The 24,758-nt window shown below is 47.7% G+C and overlaps 1 protein-coding gene across 1 annotated transcript in view; it reads right to left on the bottom strand.

Annotated features, from left to right (window-relative positions):
• Positions 1–24,758, bottom strand: part of LOC146789712 (tetratricopeptide repeat protein 21B-like) — a 459,544-nt gene that overhangs the window by 138,184 nt on the left and 296,602 nt on the right. Inside the window, exon 20 of the mRNA XM_085631181.1 lies at positions 2,826–3,021. Within this exon, the coding sequence (XP_085487307.1) occupies positions 2,826–3,021 (196 nt within the window). The remainder of the gene's footprint in view (positions 1–2,825; positions 3,022–24,758) is intronic.

The following is a 24,758-nucleotide window of genomic DNA, read 5'->3' as shown; positions in this document are numbered from 1 at the left end:
GGAGCATACATGCGGGGATAAAAACGTATTTTTTTAAACACAGACACCAGCCAGCCCGGCCCGCCCCCCCCCCCCCCCCCTGCACACTCCCGATAAAGTCGGGTGCTGCCCGGCGCAGCGGCGCCGTGTAAAATGGTAAGTAATATTTATTAAAACTTGATTTATTTTAATTGAAATTCTTTAACGCGGGTCCAGGGCTGGTGGGGCTACGCCCCTACGCCCCAATGGACGCACCGCGGCTGCTCGGGATACCAAACTCTCTAAACCTAGTCCGGAGCCACAAGGATGAGTTGAGCCTGGTCGTTCCTGATCTTCTTGATAACTTGGTATGAGTAGTATGAGCGGAAAGGCGTACAAGAGCCCTGAGCTCCACTCAAGACGAAAAGGGTCTCCAAGCGAGAGGCGCCTTGGGAACTCCAGAAAGTAAAACTTAGATTGAAGAGAGGAGAAAGAATGAGGGAGAGATGGAGCGGAGCAGAAATAGAGAAAGAAAAGTGGGGAGCGTAAAGCGGAGCAGGAAGAGAATAAAAAAAGCAAGGAAGGAGAGAACAAAAAGCACAGAGATCAAGTTGAAGAGGACAGGGTGCAAGGAGGAGATAAGAGTGGCATGAAGATAAGATAGCAAATAAAGTGGAATTATAGGTAGAATGATTAGTGCACAAGATGCAGTGGCACCCATGAGTGCAAGGAGTCCCCTGCACCACAGTAATGGTTGTCTTTCAATACCACCCAGAGGTGGGGGGGGGGTCATTAATTTCTAGCTTGAATTAAGGCCCATGGCTTCCTTCCTATGCCACTGATTTTGGTAGTTTGTACACTGCACATGCTTGCTAATTCAGTTGCTGCGTGTCTTCAGTGCACACAGCCTTAGCTGCAGAGTATGAAGCACATTTATTGCTGCACATAGAGGAATATTGCCTCCAAGCCACGTTAGCAGCTGAAGGAGCCCCGTTGATTAGTTCAAGTCCTTTGCCATAAAGAAATTAGAAAAATGCTATTTAGGCCATTTAAACCTAGCACTGGCTATATCTAATGTACATGTCAATATAGCAAAAACGAAGATGCAAAGCGAGGTAGAGATGCTACAGTCCAGTGCTCAATTCGAGCCAGTGGTTTCCGGTGCTCGGCACAGGCACTTAATTGCCAACACCGGCATTTATGACACCTGCCACATGGTGGTGCTGTTTCTGTAATTTATAGAGGAGCAAAAAACAGTTGTTAATGAATTCCATATACATGAAAAACAATTAATACCGACCACCCAAGCCATTCTTATAGCTTTGGGGACCTCGAAAAAACGGAATAGTCACACTTGTAGCAGTGTGATGGTTAGTAGTTGCGGTCATTGGCAATGCTGGCAAAGACAAGGGGTAGTGGGAGATACGGTGGCCTCCTGGCAAGGACACAGGCAATCAAGTTTTTCACACATTAAGCACCGCTACAGCCCAGTGTGCCTTACCAATGAAAACTTCACAGAGGTCAACTGTTCACATTATGAAAGGGACTTTTAACCAGTCCTATTTTCATGGCTCAAACTTGTAGGGACATAGTAGAGGAACCGTGAAACCGGATACCCCGGCATATTTAGCTTTGTTGGCTGAAATATCTTGATTGGTTGACATTCACCCTCATAACATGGGGCTATTTGACAGATATGTCACACCATCTTTATTGAGTCACTTCAATGACAAACTTGGGAGAGCCATTAACTCCCTACATATAAATTAGGGCTTCCTTAGCTGCCTTTTCACTGACAAGCTGTGCTTAGCTCTCCAGCTGCATTCTACTCTAAGTCCTTCAAACACGTTTTTACTGATGTAGAAACCTTGGATGATGGTTCAGTGTCATGTGGGTGTGAGGTACTGAATACATTAAGCCAGCAGTGGCACTGGCATACAGAGGTCATACTTGGGGAAGGGAGTGCACCCGTGACAAAATTCAGGCTCTGGCATACTGGAGGTAATGTGTTGTAATCATCGGATGGTATTTGCCTTTCGAACCCCCCCCCCCCCCCCCACCCCCACCCTCACCCCCTTCCCTTCTCCTCCCCTTGGAATGTTCCCTGTTCCCAACTGTCATCCTCAAATTTCCACTGCAGACTGACAGCTGCTCATCTGACTGGAAATGTGATGGTGCATGTCCTGTTCTAATGAACTCTGACAAATATTGTGTCATGGACTTCACTTCATGACACTAGTCTTTGCATCTGTGTCTACACATCGCATAATAAGTCCTGGCGTACGGGAGGCAATTCTTGGTATTTAGGTCACCTATGGCAAAACAATGGTATATTGGGGTAACTCTTGCTGTTAACTATGGCATATGGAAGGGAGGGCAAACCATAAGAAAATGCTGCCTGTGTCATACTGGAGGTAATTTTTGATCCTTGGGTCATCCATGGTATGAGAAAGCATACATAGCTACATTCTGGCACTGGCATATTGCACATAATTCTTGGCATAATGGGTGGCCCATGCAATATGCATGGGACGAATGACAAGATGCTGACAATGGTGTACTGAAGGTAATTCTTAACATATGGGGGGGGAACCATTTTGAAAAACTGGGGTCATCTTGTTTTAAGCATTGGGCTTAATTGGCACACGATGAAAGCACAGGAATTTTTCATAAACGCCCTCGGACTCTGTAGCAAGTTTAAGTAAAAATGGTGGTTTAAAATGCACTATTAGACGCTATTTTTTCAAACTTTACCCAGTTGGGGGGAGAAACCCCACAAAATCTGCGCTCACTGGAATTCGAGACAAGTATTCGGCCTTACCACTTTCCTAGTCCACCAGCTGCCGCTGGCAGTGACTGACCCCTACCTCAGCTGTGGCTATCTCTGTAAAAGAGTTAAGGGCAGACTCCACAAGAGCTTTGTCCTTGGTGGCCATCATGCAGTAGGTATGGAGCACTTTAAGTTGTTCCTGTCCTTGTGTTGTGCGGGGGTGAAACTCTTTCAGTAACTTCTCAGCTGTGCACAGGCCCAGTTTCTGAGAATCCCTCCGTTCAGGCGAGTCCCTGTTAAAACAATTTTATTGTATTCAGTTAATCACTTATTGTACTCTCTTGTACAGTGCCTTCCTGCCACATCAGTTATTCAAGCACATGAAAATAGAAAGGGAAATTAAGGTGGGGTGGGGGGGGGGGGGGGGGGGAGTTAAATTGTGGAAGGGTCGAAGCAGAAAGGGGGAAAGAGGGAGTAATGATCAAAGCGAATGAGATGGAGTAAGTGTTGAAGTAAAGAACGTTTTGTAAATGAAGTGTCAGCGCCTGGATACTCTCACAGGTGATTAGCCGCGCTCTATAAATCCTATTTGATTGATTGATACCCGGGGTGGCTTCTCCACGTGGGCAGAGGTGCGTCGCCCCAGTGCTTTCTCACAGTGCTAGAAGCAGAAACATAAGATGGTATTTTAAATACCATTTTATGTTTCTGCTTCTCGCACTGCGAGAAAGCAGAAGGCAGGGTTTGGTTGGGCGTTTCTGCTCCAGGCAGGGGAGGAGTGGCTAGCCCACTGCTGTGGGCGCTGGCTGTTTGGTCGGCCCCAGGGTCGACCAAACCAGTCATACACACACTGCTTTTTCGCTCATGCAGCCTGCATAGAGAAAATGGCCTTGCCATAGACGTCTGTGGGGTAGGCGCCCTAGCCAATGACAATGCTGCTATTGCAGCGTTCTGATTGACTTTGGGGAGGAGAGGGAGGCTGCCTGCTTTCTGTAAGGAGCAGAGAGAGGAGACGTGACGCAGGACTTGAGGTAAAGGTAACTTTAATATTCTTTTTTTTTTTAATTACCCTCTCCTCTCGTGCAACGCTTCCCACCCCCCACCCGCGAGCCATGCCGGCAGCAACAGCTTGATAGTGGCTTCCGTTAGTACCGCTGACCTTTAAAGAAACTGTAGATTTTTGGTTGCAGTGTTCCTTCCTACTGCAGTTGGTGGGCAATGTTGTTCCTATTGCAACAAGGATATTTTATGGAAGCCGCCAACAAAGTTAACTACAGACTGTCAGATGGTTAGTGGCAGGACTGGGAAGCCTAACTAGTATGCAAATGAACTCCTGTGTAGCAGGGAGCTGCTCCTGTCCCCCTGGCTTAAGGTACTCGGACTGCAAGTGCTGGCAGGGATCAGAAAGGCCTCACCTGGGGTCTTTCAAGCTTTGTGAAAAATGATGTACGAGACAGGGCATCCTTTGGAGCAAGGCCAGCGCTGGGCATGGGCAGTGTGGACAACTGCCCAGGGCCTCACACTCAGCCCATCAGCATGGGGCCCTGCATCGGTGGTGTCCTTTTGTTTCCCGGCCAATCCAACTGAAAGAAAGGTGTCTCCTTGCAATTAGGGTTCATGGGTGGGTCCCTCTCCCCCCAACTCCCCCCCACGCGCGCCTCTCACAGATGTCGGGAGGCCTAGGAGAGGGAGACACTTCCTCTTGTCCAGCATTTTAGCTCTCCCACAGTTTTAACTTTCAGCTCTCAAGCAATTCACACCTTCAGCCCGATATGAGCTGTAAAAGTGGTGCTTGTAGGAGGCTAGTAGGAGAAGCTGCGGCCCAGGAGGAGTCTGCACAAAGCAGCTTCCTGAGCTGTGTCACTTATCTCAATTATAGGGGCTACGCACATTCCCTTTTGGCTCAGGGACCCACAACTCCTAGAACCGGCCCTGCTTTGGAGCATGACGGGTACGTGACATGATAAAACTGGAGGAAAACATTGTCGTAATGATCGTATCCAGTCTTTGATATTTAGTCAGAGGCCTGGCCTGACATGAGCTTTCTTATGAGGAACTACATTGTGTGGCAGGTTATGCATGTTAGATAGAGTCCTCGGCGGTAGCTTTCTACCCAAGGTGCGGACGCTAACAGCCACAAGAGACCCCTTTTGTGCAAGCATTTGATTTGCAGTTTGAAAGCGCCTGCAGCTTTAACATGCAGCTTCGCCAGGAATGGCAGAGACACGATGGTCATGATGTTCTTTATACTTTTCAGACCTTGTTTTAACCTGTAATAGGTTTGGCGAGTCATCCTCCTCCAAGACGGTGGATTCAACGTTAGTTCAGTTCCAGACATCACCAGTACTCATGTCATGTTTTCTAAGCAGAACTAACATGCTAGTTGGAAAATGAGGAACCCTGGGAACCAGCCAGTTTTTATCTGGTTATAAATCTTGTTACTCCTGCAGTAAAGTGGTGTTACAGTGACTGCAGGTTATTTGAAGGTCCTCCATGAACCATGGTAAGATAAAACCAGGATATTTTTTATTTGTATGCAAAAACACGGATGTAGCAATGTTTGTTTTAAAATGCGTCTCTCTTACAAAGACCATTTTATTCTTTTCGCCTATTGTTCTGCTGCAAGATTATGTCAAAACCACCAGCATACCAGACCTCAAGTCAAGTCAAAGATCTTTATTCGGATATAAAAAAAAACATCCATAAAAGTACATATAGTCATAACAGTCGTCCAATAAAAACAATAAGATAACATTTAAAAGCTAATAAAAAACGGCTTAGTTAATCTTATAATGTAAGCATTTCATAGAATACAGATATCATGACAGTAACAACAATTTTACAATAAATGTGCAATATGATTTAGACTGAAATAAGCAACAATTAAAACAATGCGCAGCTAATTAGCTATGACATGTGCAAAGAAGCAACCACTATTGCAAATATTCAATGTGCAAACTATGCAAAAATGATGCAAACTTATCAGACCGTGTTCATTGTTGCTCGAGATCGAACGGAGAGTTGAAGGAAACAACTGACTCTGAGGATTACATCATCAGAGCTTAGCATCAATAAATCCCTAAATGCTAGGTTAAAATCCATCAGAGCGTTCTTTCTAAAATACAGAATTAGGTAGTGTTTGGTGTATTTTACGTAAAAAACACACAAAAAAACGTAAAATGTAACAGGCTTTGTTTGCCACCTAGGTTACTGGGACAGCTTAAGTTTTCCAAATTTTTGTTAAAGCCTAAAGGGAAGCAAAGTAAATTTTTAATGCTCCCATCCCTGAACCGAAACAACAAACTCCTATTCCATTTGCCCAGTTTTTTTCGCAGGTAACCCTGGGGCATGTTGTAGGGCCTACCACATGGTTCCAGAAGGGGCTGTACCTTATAATTGCCGGCTTTACATGCTCGGTCTTTTCCCTATCTTTGCGGTACAGGTCATACAACGCCCTTTTTACTAAATTCTTATGCGTGCAATCAATAGTTTGGGGTGATAAAAATAAGTGCCCCTTCTCCACGCTTACTAAGCTTTTCTCGACTGCCCTGAGTCAGGGTATATAATTAGCCCGCTCGCATTTTAAGCAATCAGAGATAATGTCACGGGTCAAAGAGGCAGCAGGGTTCCGCCATATTTTCAGCCAAAACAGGGCGGGTCTAGATCTTATAAAGACCTCTATAAAGGGGAGATTCAATTCCCTGTGGCAGACGTAAGATGGGGCTGAGATGACCCCCCCCAAAACCTTCCTACAAAATCTATTCTCTTCGATCTGTATATTAGTGCAGTTCGAATATCCCCACACCTCTGCACCAAAGCTTCCTGTCGGTAAGCATTGAGTTTTGTAAATTTGTAACAATGGTGAAATAACCTCAGCATGTTTGGGTTGGCGGAGGGTAATTATGGAGTTGATAGCTTTGCCCAATTTGTTCCTCCCCCAGGCAACATGAGGCTGCCAGGATCCAGAATCGGAGAACAACAGGCCCAAATAGGGAAAAGTGCAGGTGCTTTTTAAAACATTGTTCCCTGATATGATATGACGGATTCTATGTTTCTTTGGGCCACAGGACATTATATAGGATTTATTAAAATTAGTACATAAGCCAAGGTCGGCCATATATGAAACGAAACCTGATATTAAAGTACGCAGTGCATTGGGTGTGCGGCCCATAAGGACCGCATCAACCGCATAAAGGAGTACGGGGAGTGGTTTACCATTAATGTGCGGGACATCGCTGGTTAAATTACACAAAGAATTGCTTAATTCATTTATGTACAAAATAAAAAGCAGGGGGGCCAAGACGCATCCCTGTCTGACCCCCCTGCCAACTAAAATGTCACCAGAGACTTCACCATCATTATTTATTCGAACGCGGGCTTTCAGGTCACTGTGTAGGTGGGCCAAAAAATAAACCAGAGATTCGTCTAAACCATAATTCAACAGAACTAACCATAAGCGGGAAAGATTAACAATATCAAAAGCAGAACTTAAATCCATAAACCCTAAATACAATGGCGATTTTTTTGCTATGGTGTATTTGGCCAATAATAAGTTTAAATTTAGGCATTGCTCCACGGTCCCTACGTTACTTCTAAAGCCTAGCTGGCACGGGTGTAAGATCATATTTTCCTCTGCCCAGATTCTGATCTTGTTAAAGATAACCCTACCTAGAATCTTCAGGGTGTTATCTATTAAAGATATTGGTCGATAACAGCCGGGGTCGAGTCTATTGCCTTTTTTTAAAATTGGCACGATGATGCTATTGGACCAGGTTCTTGGGAGTGGGGTATGAGATAAGTTATTAAAGATGTTACACAGTAAAGGTGACCAAAAGTCAGGCTCTGATTTTATTTGGTCGATGGATAGTCCATCGGGTCCAGGTGCTTTGTTCCCCGCACTTTGTGAAATGGCATCTTCCACCTCCATTATAGAAATATTCAGTGCCGTAAAAGGCTGAGAGGTTTCCATGGAAGGGTGCGGTGCAGCATAGATATTTGAAAAATGGTCCACCCACACGTCCCCTGCTATAGTGCAATTTATGGGGGTGATATTAGATCCAATTGATCTCAAGTTCTTAACCTCGCTCCAGAACCCGGCGGCATCTCTCAGTGCTGCTGTGCGCACAAGAGATTCCCAGTGGTCTTTTAGTAGCTCTTCAAATCTTATTTTTACAGTGCGCTTATAATTTGACCTCAGTCTCCTCACCAGAGACTGGTCCCGTGGTTCAACTGTAAGGGCAGCCCTTAGTTCCCGGTTTGCTTTGGAACATGAGGTGTCAAACCACCTTGGATTTTTATTAATATTGGCTGGGGCTGGTTTAGAGATCTCCTTTTTTATGGCCTTACACAACCCTGTAAAGGCCTCAACAATGCCATGTCCAGAACTATCGGTAGATAAACAGACACTAATAAAGGGTACATCTTAATGGTGCGAGCTAGAACCCCCTTATTGTCTATCCCCTTCCAGACCACCCTAAGTTTGTCTGTTGATGCTGCTAAGTTTTTTGCCCCAATTTCTCTACGATTCCCCTGTTTTTTGATGGATTTAAAACTGGTTAAGATTGGGTAGTGGTCACTGTATATGGTACTAACGACCACGGCCTCTAGTAAAAGGTCCACGAGCAGGGTAGATATAAATACATAGTCTATTGTTGTTGAACTCACACGCCCGACATAGGTGGCCACAGGTCCTTTATTCACGGCGGTGTTTGCCTTCTCCATAACATTGACTAAATCCTGTGTGGCTAGGTGATTGAGCAATTCTTCACCTCTTTTACAAGGAGGGGTTCTAAGATAGATATGTGCATTAAAATCGCCTCCTAAACAAATACCATCAAGTTTACCATACTTTTGACCATCTACAATTTCATCAATTAAATCAAACAATCTTATGAAATTTGTATTGGGATGAGTTGTAAAATCATTGTTATGAAAATTAATTAAGCATAACTTTATCCTGCTAGTATAAATCAAAGCCTGGAAATTCATATCGTTAGTTTGCAAGGATTCAATTTTATCTCCTGCCCTGATCTTAACCCAAATAGATAGTCCGCCGCTAGGTCGATCCATATCCGGGATGGGTACAATTTGGTTGTAACGGCTATAACCCTCGTAAAGCAAAGAACTAGTGCACCAAGTTTCTTGGAACATTAAAATATCAAAATTAATAACCCAGTCTGTCCAGTCCCTAATTTTCATTTTCGCGTTGAGACCGGCAATGTTCCAGCTCAGGATTGTCAAATTAACGGACAGTATAGGGGTGGCGGTGGTATGGGCGGTTATTTTAAGATGGAATGGCGACGCTGGCGCTCTAATGCCATTAGACACCATTGTAGTGGAGCAAGTTGACGATTCACCCACGGGACCAGTTCTATTCAAGTGATCGCTAACTGCTATATCTGGGAGAATAGCTGGTGGTCAGTCCAAGGTGCCCAGCTCAGATAATACACTGAATCTATTATGCAATGGATAGGGTGGTGGAGCTGGGCTAAATAGTCTCTGAGGGGGCCTATAGAAGTAACCCAATGGCAATGGAGTTACAACAGTTGAAGGGCTAGGATAAATGTTGTTACTACTAAGAATAAATTTAACTGTAGTGGGGTGTCTGAAATTAATTACAATACAGTCTCCTGTGATGTTCTTAAATAAGGGACCACCCCAACTTACCCGGCGGACTGACAAGATTTCACTCGAGATGTTAGGACCTACCCCTTTATGTTTGGTCAACCAGTCAATGCACTTGTTATTCAACTGGACCCAGGACTCACCTTGTCCCTCCTTAAGCGGTGGTACGCCCGCTAAGATTAAAACATATGGGCAGGCATCAGGGGGCAAATGAAGGGCCGGATGTTTTGTGGGCCTAGTAGCAGCAGCTTGGCCCTTGTCTGAGCCAACATTAGTGGGTGCCCCCGGCTTCGTGATGACCAAGGTGGGTCCGCCCTTTGATGTACCAGCGACCACACTAGTGGGGCAAGGCAGTTCGGCTGCTACAACCGGAGTGTGCTGCGATGTCATGGCAAATTGGGTTTTCCCTACAGGGTCACCCCTGGGTGCGATGTTAGATGTTGGTGTACTACTGGTGGTGTTAGGCCTGCCACCCAAAAAGCCCTTGCTGACAGCTTCCACATCTTTCAATAGGCAATCTCCCCTCATTAGGTCAAGGCTAATCACTCCTTTCCTTTTAGCGTCTTCCTTTTTTACCAGGTTTTCCAATCTATCTAATCTTTTAAAAATGATATTAAACTGTTTGATCATTTGACTTTCCATTTGTTTAAATATTGTGTCAACTATAGTCTCAATAAAATTCCCATTTAGCTTTTTTTGAGTAACACTTTCAGTTACAGGTTCAGTCTGTGTGCAGGCAGAGTTATGTCCTTCTTTAGGGGGAGTTGTGACTGGGAGCCCCTCAACGAGTTGCAGAGACTCATTAATATCGCTGCCACCCCCTTGCGGTTGTTGCTTCCCTCTAGTCCACATACTCTGGGGGGTCGGTTGGCTCTTGTTACGAGAGGGTTGTTTCCTCTTATTAACTATTAGTTTCGAAGGGCCTCTTTTCCTTTTCTCTCCAACAATCTTGTTGCTCGGGGTCAGGGGAGGGATAGCAGCATGTGCAACAGGGTAAGGCTGTGAGTCAATAATAATAGTAGGACTACTACCCCCAGGTAGCATTACCATCGGATTGACCGATGGATTGGGTTTCATAACTGTGACCACAGGGGAAAGCGGCAAAACGTTATTTGGGCTCGTTTGCTGGGGTTCTGAGTGTAAACTTCTACGGTCCATTGACATTCTCCTCTCAGTATTGGCAATTTCATTAGTAACCATATTGAAAGCAGTTTCCAACATACTTTCAAATGAAGGCGGGAGAACAGAAGGTCCCTCAGATGCCTGTAAGGTAGTACTTGTGTTTCGTTTCCCCATTATGAATATTTCAGGGCTCCCCTTGCTGGCAACTTAGAGGGGTGGCCCGCCCAACCAATGTTGACCTCTGAGGGCCTCAGAGGGCCCGCCCTTTGCCCGGGCGTAGCCCGGCGCAGTCCCGCGCGCGGACCCGCGAGGCGGTGGCTCTGCTGGAATTTGAATGCCTCCTGGCGCGATATTGCGGGAGGTGGCTTCCGGTTCCGCCGCTGAGGGTGCTGGTAAACGTAGTCCCCCTCCACATAGCGGCCGCATTTGAATGGCAGCGGTGGGAGGGAGACAGGCAGTGACCGCAGAACTGTGCCCAGGATAAGATGCAGGTAAGGTTTGGCCTCAGAACAGAGTTTGCCTTCTGGGAAAAGACCTGAATATTTAGTTACAGGGGCGCACTAGGTTAGTACCCAGCGTGGCTGCTCTTCTACTAATCACCTTATTGCCCCCTGCCTTTTGGAAAGCAACAGACCTGTTTAATTGAGGGTCCTTTTGCGAGCTAGAATGTGTCTTTATTGCCTCCAACTGCTCAAGTTTTGAAGGGCTCCAGTGGCAGCGTGTGGGTTTAAGGGACGCCCTTGTGTTTCTCGTCAGATGACAAGTTGGGAGCACCGCTCTCAAGTTACCCAGTCCTGAGTGTGATGGAGCCTCGCCGTCCGGGTCCTCTCCCAGCGTATTTAATCACAGGCACTCCTTGGTATATAAATGCTTGTGTATAAAATTCCATAAAGAACATAAAACTGTCTCCTAAAATCAAGGACACAAAACTAAATTGAAAGAAATAGAATATCTGTCCTCCTTGCTCGTAACAGGACGATCCATGGAAATCTGAAATTGTCAGCAATGAGCTGTAATCGCTGTAGTTGTCTAGTTGTTATCCCACTCCACTGCCCCATTGCACGGAAGAGCACCTTTACTTTGCAACACTCTCTGGCCAGGCGTGGCCAGAGAGCATAAATAAACGGGCGGAGGTCGCACGGGACTTCCGGCCCATACTAGGCTACCAGTGTGAGTGTCTGTGATTTGTGTCTTCGTAGCACCAGGCCGCAAATCAGGCGTTGCCACAACAAGAACACTACACTGGCGACGAGGATGGGCACTGTGGCCATCGCGTGCTGCCTATCGTCGTGTGCCACCGACCGACTCCGTCATCTGGGCGCTGTCGTCCAAGCGGAGGGCTGCTGGAGTCCCGCTACATCCGGTAGTGCAGCCGCATGCTTGCGGTGAAGAAGGCCAGCCGTGTCTGACCTCTGCGGCGCTGCCCTGAGTGTCACCAGCTGCAGATCAAGGGCAGCCCAGATCAAGAGCAGCCCGCTGGTGTCCCCGGAGCGCCTACCGCTCTGCCTCAACATCGCACGTGTGCGCGCACCGGCTTGCCCGACAGCCTGAGTCTCATGATCGGCATTGAGAAGCGCTTGCCACCTGCTGTCTGATAAAGGTACTGCGTGCAGCTCATTATTCAATCCTACTGTGACTGGGCAACTGTAGCCTGCAGCATTTGGCCTTGAACTCTTTGCCCAACCATCCCTGGAAAAAAAACTTTAAAAAAAAAAAACTTTACCAGCTTGCATGGAAGAGACTGCATCCTGGGCAACCACAGAGGCAGGCATTCATTTGATCATACTCCCAGGCCTGTGAGGGGGTCACCATCCTAATCTGCTGCAGTTTTCCAGCGCGATCCCAGTTTATGTGAAGGAGGGGCCCAGAGGAAGCCTGTTCAACCCCACACGCCTCACCTAGCGTTACAGGAGCAGCGGTCAACCCCAGTGGAAGGTCCTGTTGCGCCCACACTACCGAGGCATCACCATGTCAGGTCCCGCGGTGGCAGCCGTGCCCACGGCCCAACAAAATGCGCCTCCTGCACAGCCAATCGCGCAGCCGACGTCGCAACACGCGCAAATCACAGCGCTGCCTCTGTTCAGCGAGCTCATTGATTCGGCGACAGCATCTCAGAGGTGGAAAATTTGGATTGGAAGGCTCAACAACTACTTTACCGCCACTCGTGAGACAAATGTCTCGGTGAAAAGATCGCTGCTGCTTCCTTTTGGTGGGGAGGAAATATACAAACTGTTTGCACACCTTCCAGACACCGCCACTCCCACTGACTACGATATAGCTGTCAGGACGTTAAATGCCCATTTTGACCCACAACTTAACCCGGATTACGAGCGTTTCAAACTCCGTGAAGCACGTCAGAGAGAGGGCGAGACCATGGCCGCTTTTCACGCTCGGCTGCGAGAATTGGCCAGTACATGCACAGACGACGACCAGAACAAGGAAGTATGAGCCCAAGCGATCCAAGGGTGCCACAACAAACATCTTCGGACCCTTATACTGCGACAACCAGGAATCACCCTGGAAGACATCCTTATCCTAGCAAGGTCGCACAAACTGTCTGATGCCAGGGCTACCGTGATGGACGCCGCGCTTGCCCAGCAAGCAGAAAAGCCAGTAACAAAGACTGAACGAGCAGATGCAATACGAACCCCAGTCAGAGGCACCTGAGGACGATGGGTGAACAGAAACCCACGTGGGTCATGTTGTGGCTACTGCGGTAACGGAGAACATCCACCCGAAGAATGCCCTGCTCAAGGTCAGACGTGCTCTAAATGCGGTATCCCCAATCACTATGCAAGCGTCTGTAGAGGAGGAGCCCGAAGCAGAGGAGCTCGAGGAAGACGTCCACCGTCGATGTCAGTACGACAACTGTCACTCGAGGAAGCGGACAAGCCTAAAGGGGCGAGAATCCCAGCTAGTCGGAGGCAATACCTAGAGGACTCGTCCACAGAAGATGAAGCAGAAGCTTACATGATATCCTTTGCAAGTGACCTGAAGAGAAGATGGAGGCCCCAACCGACGAGCGCCATAAAAATTGCAGGAACACCAGTAACGGCTCTAATTGACACAGGGGCGCCTGTAAATGTGATGGGTTGCCAGCAGTATAAACAGCTAAAGCCGAGACCGACATTAATCCCATCGAACGTAAAAATGACGTATGGAAGTCAGAAGCCACTACCCCTTAAAGGGAAGATGATGGTGCAAGTCAAGTCAGACACTCACGAGGTCACCACGACGTTCCACGTCATAGACCAAGAAGCAGACATCTTAGTGAGCAGTCACACAGCAGAAGATCTGGGGCTAGTGAAATTTGCCAACGCGGTCAAGACCCTACAGGTGGACGATATACTCGAGCTATTCCCACAGCTCTTCAAAGGCCTCGGATGTATGCAACGAGACCCCGTGAAGATGCACATTGACAAAGCAGTAAAGCCAATTGCCCTGCGACACTGTCGTATACCTTTTCATCTCAGGACACTCGTCGAGCAAGAACTGCGAAATCTAGAGCAGCAGGGAGTGATCGAAAAGGTCACGGGGCAGACGCCATGGGTGTCGCCCATGGTCATAGCCGAGAAACCGAAACAGCCAGGGAAGATACGTCTCTGCATTGACATGCGCATGCCAAATAAAGCGGGAGAGACACCTTACCCCAACGGTTGACGACATACTGGCGGATTTAAACAGATCCCGCTGGTTTTCTAAACTCGAACTCAATGCAAGATACCACCAGCTGAAACTGGCGGAGGAAAGTAGGTACATTACGACCTTCTTGACTCACCTGGGCTACGCCGCTATAAAAGATTACATTTTGGCATGACTTCGGCAGCAGAAATCTTTCAAAATGCCATCAGGGTTTCAGGGAGTCAACGTCAGTGACAATATACTTATTCACCTAGCAACACTCGAAGATCACCATCGTCAGCTTAGAGCCACTCTGCAACGTTTAGTGGACCATGGTGTAACGCTCCACCGGGACAAATGCCAATTCTTCCAAAGGTCCATTGAATTCTTTGGCTACGTGTTCAGCAAAGATGGAGTACAGGTAGACCCCAGGAAGTCGCAAGCCATTCAGCAAGCACAAGCACCTAAGACAGCATCAGAAGTTTGGAGATTTCTGGGCATGGCCACATACTGTGGACGGTTCATACCAAACCTAGCCACAGTAGCTGAACCGTTGACAGCCCTCACCAAGAAGGACGCAGGGTGGGAATGGGGGAGAGAAGAGGAAGAAGCATTCCAAAAAGTCAAGTCGACCCTGTTGAGCAAAATCACCATGGCCTACTTTAACACGGCACGACGCACGGAAGTAGTAGTGGACGCCAGCCCCGTGGGGCTAGGGGCCCTCCTTGCTCAAGAAGTGGAGCCAGGGAATTGGGTTCCGTTGGCCTTCACAAGCAAAGCGCTAACACCAACCGAAGCTCGTTACTCCCAAATTGAACAAGAGGCACTAGCCGTCAAGGGGGCCTGTAACCATTTTCATATTCTTTCAAAGTTGTAACAGACCACCAATCACTACTTCCGCTATTCAGAGGCACCGTTCCACATCCCCTGCCCAGGATCGAAAGATGGGCAATACAACTACAACACTACCAAATGGACATAGAGTACAGACCTGGAGCCAAGAAGCCTGTGGACTTACTGTCTTGGCACCCGTTAGACGGGTTCCCGGGGGATACCCGACAAGACCAACGCACCGAAGAATATGTTTGCATGCTGTCTCAATGGGCCTGTCCACAAGCTCTCACGGTAGAGGAAATAAAGACGGAAACAGACAACGATGCAGTCCTTCAAAAGGTACTCTCAGCCATACGCAGAGGATCCTGGGAAGGTTTCCTCCAGGGTATCGCTGGATGGAACGAACCAGACCGTATCCAGCTGGGGAAGATGTGGTGAGTCCACGACGAACTAAGCACAGCTGACAGCGGCGTTGTGTTACGGGGGTCCCGGATCGTCATCCCTGTAGGTCTCCAGGAACGAGCAACAGTCCTAGCACACGAGGGCCATCAAGGTACCATGAGAATGAAGTCACGAATGTGAGAAAAAGTGTGGTTCTGAGGCTGAGAAGCAGCGGTAGACACCATTGTGAGAAATTGCCGGGCCTGCCAGCTTACCAGCAACCTGGAAGTACCAGCCCCATTGATAACGGAAGATCCAGCGCCAGCCCCGTGGTCATGGGTGAGCCTAGATTTCGGGAGCTTTCCAGACGGAAGGGTCACCGCTGTCCCAGTCGACAGCTACACGAAGTATCCTATTGCAGAGGTCATACCGTCCACATCTTTCAACCATCTACAGCCAGTCCTCGAAAAAGCGTTCGCTCCTTTCGGCCTGCCTCAGGTTGTAAAGACTGATAATGGAACTCTGTTCCAAAGGGGGAGGGGGGGGGGGGGGAGTTTAAAGAACTGCTAAAACACCTGGGAATCAAACATCACCGCATCACCCCACAATGGCCTCAGGCCAATGGCGAACGGTTTATGCTGACACTAAATAAAATTCTTCGTATTATCAATAGCTGAGCAATCTGACCCTGAAATGGTGCTTCACAGATTTTTTAGGGAATATTGCAGTACCCCACACTGCACTACACAAAGGTCACCGTGGGCCCTAATGTTAGCCGGTCCTCGGAGATAAACCATCCCAGTGGCTGATAACTGGGCACCTGAGCCATATAACCCTGTCGAGACACAAATTCGACGGAGAGCCAACAACGACAAAGCTAGCAGCCGGAGAAGAGCACGACCAAGAGTTCTAGCACCTGGATGCACCGTCCTAGTGCGTCACCGCTGCAGCGGGAGGAAATTCCACACAGCATATGAGCCTGGGCTGTGGACAGTACTAAAGATCAACGGGACAGCCATTACTGCCAAGAAAGGAGGAGAGACCATCACCCGGAACATTTCTTGGTTTAAAGGAGTACAGCCGGACGATGCTGATCTGGAATACCCCGGTGAACCAGAGGATTAAGGCACGGTGAGGGGCAGCACGTCCCCACGACCTGACAACACCCAATGCCCAGTTCCCGGAACTGTCACAACAGAGGATGACGAACACCACAATACCATAGGAACACCACCGGCAGCCAGCCCGGTGAGAAGTCAGCGAAGTACACAATGCCGGTACAGCCTAAGGTCCAACCCTAGGCCGAACCAGAGACTGGCAGACTTTGCATTTTGATTCATTGTTAAAACCGTTGTGAACACTGATTTGGGATGGAATGGGATGAGTCTAGTTGTTATCCCACTCCACTGCCCTATTGCCTGGAAGAGCACCCTTACTTTGCAACACTCTCTGGCCAGGCGTGGCCAGAGAGCATAAATAAACGGGCGGAGGTCGCACGGGACTTCCGGCCCATACTAGGCTACCAGTGTGAGTGTCTGTGATTTGTGTCTTCGTACCACCAGGCCGCAAATCAGGCGTTGCCACAACAAGATCGCCACAAGCGCCACCATCTCAAAACAAGTTCCAGCGTCACGTGAGTGCTGCGTGGGGCGGAATCCTTTGTCAAAGTGAAAGCGGCACGGTGCGCTGCTAATACAAAGAAGCAGCCACATTTGATTTGGAAGCTACCGATGTGGCGCAGCTTATTTACAGAGCTGCCAACCTTGTGCCTGGGGAACAGGTTTGAGTCTGTCAGCACTACAAAAATAATCCCATTCTAAATAAATAAAATTAAACTCCTACGAAAATAAATTGAAACTGGGGAATCTGGAACAAATGGTGCAGACCAATTCAAAGTAAACAAGCAAATGCCAAGTCTGTTTAACTGGAAGCAGCGGCCATTGCTGAAGTCCCAGGAGTCCTGTGTACATTAATTAAGTAAATATTTCTCCGACCTGCTAATGAAAGCTCCCAAGTTAGGACACATGTAAAAGGGCAAGTCCTCATGGTAGGTAACAGCAGAAGACTGGGAGGTACTTAGGAGGGACTAATACGCTTATTAACAAATCCAAAGCCAACATTTACAAAGGAAAATGATGCAAGTCAATGAAAAATATGGGCGGAGCTTCAATGCCATACCTGAATACAGCATGTCTTGCAGCGATGGCGAAGTGAGCTTAAGATCGATGATGGATTCAACCCAGATCTGTGACTGGGGTTAAGTGTCTGAAAAGTTTCAGCGCTCCGTCCATCATCTCCTTGTGTTTTCTTTGTTTGCCCTAAGTTGGCAGAGTATGCCCAGACATGGGTCCCTGGCCCACTTTGCCACTGGATTCAAGATAGCCTGGCTGATATGGGGTATTACTCCGAAACCAGTCATAGGATGCTTGCTGGACTGTTCCCATGAAGCACAAGGTCAAGACTGATTTGCATATGGCTGGTTCTGAACTGGGGTGGCGAAGTGAGCTAAAGAACGATGATGGATTCAACCCAGATCTGTGACTGGGGTTAAGTGTCTGAAAAGTTTCAGCGCTCCGTCCATCATCTCCTTGTGTTTGCCCTTTTCTTGAGATGTAAATGTTCCGATTTTAGCACCAAGTCTATGACTTGGAAAGTTCTCCATACTTGGTAATAACCTAATATTACACAAACGTTTCTGTAAAAAGTGAAAATATTCATAACATAGATGTTTACAGCTAGGCAGCATGTACAAGCCGGATGCTTTAATGACTCACCTAAGCATTATTGTGCAGGAGAGGGAAAGGTGCGATATCCTTGTTTAGGAATATAGGATAAAGTAGAGAAGACATACATTCTTATGGGAGACAAAAGGAGTGAATAAGAAAAAGGGAAAATCAACGCCGCAAGCTGTGCTTGATCTTTGCTTTAGCACCTCTTGCGCACACCTCGCCACCCATCAACCCCACCTTCTCCACGCAAAAAAAGCCACAATTGTAAGCCTAGTATATCTCTGTATTGCGGAAATACAGCACCCTCCTGAAAAGGCATTATTTTTCTTTTCTAATATTTTACTTTCCTCCACTGGAAAAAAAAAATTCCCCGGGAGAAACCCTTTCCCCAATTCCCCACAAAGTCTGGGTCTGTCTGTTCTCTTGCCCACTCTGGTATCTGCTATCTTTGACAGGAGTACATCTCTGACCATTTCCACGGTGGGGAAAGTTCAGAGAGCAGTTTCTGAATGGTCACAAACTCACGGTTGTGACCATGCTCCAATTTTTTAAGCTAACCATGCTATTTTGAAACAAAAACATTTCAACACAAAAAAAAACAGCTTCATGGTCATCGTCTAAAAACCCTCTGGGTTTGTCCAGTTTTGGTTATGGATATAAACAGAACTACAATGCGCTGAAAGTAAAACTAACACAAAGCAGCCTGGCATTTGGGTGTAGGACAAGTAGTAACCATTACCATCGCTGGCAAATTCACAGGTGTTTAGTTATACCATAACCAAAATATTTGTTCCTAATATTTGCATTGATGCTTATTTAGGTACACAAATGCAAAACATACAGTAGTCATAGGGCTTTTCTCACAGGAAAAAAACTGTTGCAACACAGGTTTGATGGTATTTCGGGGGTAAACGGCGTTTACTTAGCATGCGTTACTTCGCATGCCATTACTACGCGGACGTTAGTACGCACGTGTTTTTAGTTTGCATATCTTTCCTAAGCAAGTCGGAACAGCGACTTGCGTTGGGGGGGGGGGAAGGTGTTGGATTTAAAATCCAACACCTTCCCTAGTGTCCGCATAGACTGGAGTTGGAATAGTAAATTATACTATTCCAACATCCAGCACCCCCTAATGCAATTCGTTGTTCCGAACTAACGACCGCGTAGTAATGGCATGCGTACTAAACACATGCGAAGTAACGTCATATATTCGTTAGATATTTATCGGGTGCAAGAAACATCTCATATTACGAATTAAGTCCTTCGCAATGGAGAATGACATACAGCCTTCAGTGCTTAGTGCACTGAAATTTGTATAACTGAGTGTTTTCCCCCATTTTGACTTACCAATATGAAACTGCGAAAAATGACAGGGTAATTACCAGGTCCGACAAACTCCACACAACTCATAATTTTCACCACTTCACCACCCTCGTAGGGTGTAAATAATGCTAAACTCATAGTGTGCACCCTTACTCTGATGAGTGGTCTACTGTCTGACATCTGTAAAGTTTGGTGAACAGTACTTATAAAAAAAGAAATGCTACAGAATATGAATATTTACCAGATGCAATAATAAGTATTGTTAAAATTAGGGAATGAAAGGAGGATGCAGTACTTTGCTGCTTAGACTGCTACATACTCCTGGCTACAGCAATCGCAGCAGCAGATAAATTCACTAATTAAAGATGACTGCTATTTAAGCAGCAATTCTGGCATCCATGTTCCTAGAGATGACCAATGAAACCAGCAACAGACCTAACTTGAAGAGGAAGGAAGAGAAAGGCCAATTTACAGAGGCCGATATCGGTTTTCATCCTGCTTGAAAGGATCTGTGAGGTTGTTAGCAATCTCTATAAAGTTTTACAATTATTTAACGTTTATATATTTAAGATCTCCAGGCACCTATAATTGCTTCTTCATTATCAGCTTTGAAAAGGTTTTCGTTCTCTGGATTTGAGAGCTAGAAATGGTCTGTTGAACCAAGTATTGGAAATCATTTCAATCCATTTAACAAGGCGTTCGGCATACACCGGGTTGTATGAATTTGCTTACACTATTTTATTGCTGAATGTCCTGTAACCATAGGAAATCAAAGGTTAAATCTTAATTTGTTACAACCATTCTGAATAGGCGAACTTAGAGACAGAGTAAAAAGACAGACAGTGAGGCTGCCTGCAAGACCTACTGCTTACCAAATATGTAGAGCCGGCTTTAGGTCGGCCCTGTCAGTCACATGCGTCAGCGGTAAGACATTGTCAATCACATTGTACATCAGGTAAGGTGAGTATTTCTCTCTCATCTCTTTCTACTGCCAGTTTAGTATATCTTTCCATCACCAATACATTCACCACAAGGCACCACAACCAACAATACAACGACCAATACTACCACCACCACCGTCTCAACAACCAATACTAATATGATCACCAATACCACCACCAATACCGTCAGCACATCAATTACCAAGTTCTACAATAACAATACGGTTACCAATACAACCACATAAACCACCATCAATACCACACCGCCAGAAGCACTACCAAGCATTAATGTGCTATTGCATGAAAGAACAAGTTACTTAACTTCGGTAACAATAGATCTGTAAGAAACATTAGTTAGTTATAGATTCCTTACCTTAGAATTAGCCTCAGGCGTCTAACTGGATCCGGAACGTTTTTGTCAGCAGTACCTCTGAGCGTCGGAAGGTAGCGTCGGTCGGCTCCACGTTAGTCGTTGACGTCGTGGTCGCCAAAATGACTTTGCAGTAGGTACTTAGATGCCGCCCTCACGCGCTAACTTCAGTTCTGTACACTACTTTCTGAGCCAGAAACGCAGAGCCATGCACGACACCGATCACTGGTGCACAAAACTAGGGCCCTGAAAGGATATCCTTAATGCTAGAAATCAGTTCGCAGAATCGGGAGGATGGGCGGGAAGGAATCTATAACTAACTAATGTTTCTTACAGATATATCGTTACCGAAGGCAAGTAACTTGTTCATCTGAAAGAAACACGTTAGTTATAGATACCTTACCTTAGAATAGATGCCCCAGCAATACCAACCCCGGTGGAGGGTCTGGAGAACAGTACGGCCAAAGAAGCAGTCACTCCGGACTTGGCTGTCCAGACAGTAGTGTTTTGTAAACGTGTGCAGTGATGCCCACGTAGCTGCCTGACAGATGTCATGTAGAAGAACTCCCCTTCCCAAGGCAGTAGTGGATGCCGTCGACCCTGGTTGAATGGGCGCGTAGCCCCACTGAAGGCTCCTTTTTAGCCAGAGAATAGCATGCTTTAATACACAAATCGACCCATCTAGAAATGGTGCGCTTGTGTACGGCCCGACCTTCCTTGGCACCCATGTAACCAACAAAGAGTTGGTTATCCACCCGGAAAGGTTTTGTGCGATCCAGATAGAAAGAAACCATACGTTTTGGGTCCAGACGGTGGAGCTTCTTTTCCTCTTTCGAAGGATGCGGAGGCTGAAAGAAGGTGAGCAAAGTGATGATCTGCCCGATGTGAAAGGCAGTGACAACCTTAGGAAGGAAGGAAGGATGGATGGGTCCTGTGAACCACCTTGTCCGGATGGACAGACATGAAAGGGGGTTTGGAGGAAAGAGCCTGGAGCTCGCTCGCTCACTCACCCTTCTGGCAGAAGTGATGGCCACCAAGAATGCAGTCTTAAGAGTTAAGAGTCTAAAAGGACAGTTGAAAAGCAGCTCAAAGTGAGCGCACATTAAATAGGTTAAAACAAGATTCAAGTCCCACTGAGGCATAATGAAGGGAATAGGAGGAAAGAGATGAGTTATGCCTTTAAAGAATCAATTAACAACCGGGGACTTGAAAAGAGAAGGCTGATCGGAAAGCCGAAGGAAGGCAGAGATGGCCAAAAGATAGCCTTTGATAGTGCCCAGAGCGGAGCCCTGCTGGGCTAAAGAAATAAGTAACAAGAGAACTTCAGAAAGAGGGGCAGAAAGGGGATCCACAGCCTTTGCTGTGCACCATACCACAAACTTGTTCCACCAGCAGGCATATACCGTCTTAGTGGAGGGACGCCTGCCTGGCAAGATTACATTGCAAACTTCGGGAGGCAGGTCAAAAGACGTCAACTGCCGCTGCTCAATCTCCATGCATGGAGGTGGAGGCTGGACAGGTTTGTGTGGAGGACCATCCCCTGCTGCTGCGACAGAAGATCCTCCTGAAGAGGCAGTCTGATCAGAGGATCGATGGCAATGTTGAGCAGCTCAGGATACAAGACTCTTCGTGCCCAATCCGGAGCCACAAGAATGATTTGGGCCCGATCGCGCCTGATCTGCTTCAGACCTCTGGGCAGAAGTGGTATTGGCGGAAAGACGTACAACAGACCACAACTCCAATCGCGACGAAAAGCGTCGCCTAGAGTGCGCCTCCTTGGAAATTCCAACGCACAGAATTGCTGATATTGTGCATTCTCTTCGGTGGCGAATAGATCTAACCAAGGCCCTCCCCACTGTTGAGAGACCTTGCACCACCTCCGAGTGAAGACGCCATTTGCGATCCATAATGCACCTGTGGCTGAGTTCGTCCGCCCTGGCGTACAGGGAACCTGCCAGGTGTTGAACCACCAGGGATATGCACTGATGTTCCAGCCATGTCCAGAGGCAGAGGGCCTCCTGCACAGGGTCCACGACCCCACCCACCCAGTTTGATGCAGTACCACATGGTGGTGGTGTTGTCCGTGAACACCTGCACTACTCTTCCCCGGACAGAGGGAAGGAATGCCTTGACTGCAAGATGAATCTCCCGAAGCTCCAGAAGGTTGATGTGGAGCCTGGACTCCGCCGGAGACCAGAGGCCTCTGCTCTCCGCCTCTCCCATGTGGCCGCAGCATCCCAGAAGGGACACGTCTGTCACCACCGTGGGGTCTGGTTGGGGAAGGGAGAGGGATCTGCCGTTGACCCAATCCTGGTTCATGAGCCACCACTGCAACTGTCGAGCAGTGCCCTCCAAGATCTGGATGCAATCAGACAGATTCCCCTGATGCTGCACCCACTGAAGCTTCAGGTCCCACTGCAGAGCCAGCATATGCCACCTGGCATGATCGACCAGCAGGATGCAGGAGGCCATGAGGCCCAGCAGCCTAAGGGTCATTCAGACCGAAACCCAGGATAGAGGCTGAAAGATCGGAATCACAGCCCGAGTATCCCAGACTCGCTGCTCAGGAGGATAAACCCGAAACTGCGTCCTGTCCAGAACCGCTCCGATGAAGAGAAGCATCTGAGAGGGCATCAGATGTGACTTTGGCACATTGATGGAGAACCCCAGCGAATGGAGGTCGGCCGTAGTCTGGAGGTGGGAGACTACTGCCTGGGGCGAGCCCGACTTCAACAGCCAGTCGTCGAGATAGGGGGAAGACTGGAATCCCTGATCCGCGCATATTAACTGCGACCACCGCCATCACTTTCGTGAAAACCCAAGGGGCGTTGGTAAGGCCAAAGGGGAACACGGTAAACTCAAAATGCTCGTGGCCTACCGTGAACCGCAGGTAACGCCAGTGGGCCGGCAGGACGGGGATGTGAAAATAAGCGCGAGCATCAACATCTTGAACTTCTCCTTCCGAGATCCAAGATTGGACACAGGCCCTTGTCCTTCTTAGGTACCAGAAAGTAGTGGGAATAGCAACCATGACCTACTTCTTCGGCAGGAACGCGATCGATGGCTCCCTTGGCCGAGAGAGCCAAAACTTCCTGTTGGAGTAGTGTCAGGTGATCCTCCAACAAGCGGTGGTATTGAGGTGGCATAGCTGGAGGGGTAGCCTCGAATGGAAGGGAGTAGCCCCTTCGGACTATTTGCAAAACCTACCTGTCCGACGGAATGGTGCGCCAGTGGTGGGGGTGATGGCAAATCCTGCCGCCCACTGGCGTTTGATGGGCCTGAAAGGTCGGACTAGGAGGGTTTGGAGGCTACTGCAGAGGGGGGGTTGGTGAACTGGCCCACCCGCTGGCCCCCTGAACCACAGCGTTGGTTCCCACGTCCCCGGCTGCGCGAAGGTTGGAAAACTTGCTGCGGCCTGTGGCTCTGTGCGGGATGCAACCGTATCCCACACAGACTGGGAATAACAGCCCAATAGGGGGAACAACCTTTACAACACAACTTTTACAACGCACTACCATTACAACAAAACTGTTACAACGCGAGTGCATTGACAACGCAGGACATTACAACGCAAGTCTTTACATCGACTTGCACTAGATGGCGTGCTAACATTAAAAATAGTGTAGTTTACTATCCCAACACCTTCCCTACTGTTACGTGGACTGGAGTTGGAATAGTAAATTACACTTTTTTAATGTTAGCACGCCATCTAGTGCAAGTCGATGTAAAGACTTGCGTTGTAATGTCCTGCGTTGTCAATGCACTCGCGTTGTAAAACTTTCGCTGTAACAGCATGCGTTGTAACAGCATGCGTTGTAACGTCATACATCCCCCAATAGACATGCTGTGTTTACCGACCGTAGTCCCAAGCTGGCGGAAAAGGATATGTTCTTCCCAAGATGGTCCAGCTTCTTGGATTCCCTTTCTGGTGGAGCTGTAGGGAATGCGCTCTTGGAAGTGGAGGCTTGGACCACCAAGCTCTCCGGGGTGAGGTGTTGGGAGAGGAAAGTGGGGTCGCCCGGAGCAGGGCGGTGGCGTTGCGCAATCATCCTATCCATGGGAGCCCCAGTGTTGGGCCTGGACCA

The sequence above is a fragment of the Triturus cristatus genome, chromosome 10, assembly GCF_964204655.1.
Source record: "Triturus cristatus chromosome 10, aTriCri1.1, whole genome shotgun sequence".
In the NCBI taxonomy this organism is placed as follows: domain Eukaryota; kingdom Metazoa; phylum Chordata; class Amphibia; order Caudata; family Salamandridae; genus Triturus; species Triturus cristatus.
This window is presented reverse-complemented; position numbering and strand designations above follow the sequence as displayed.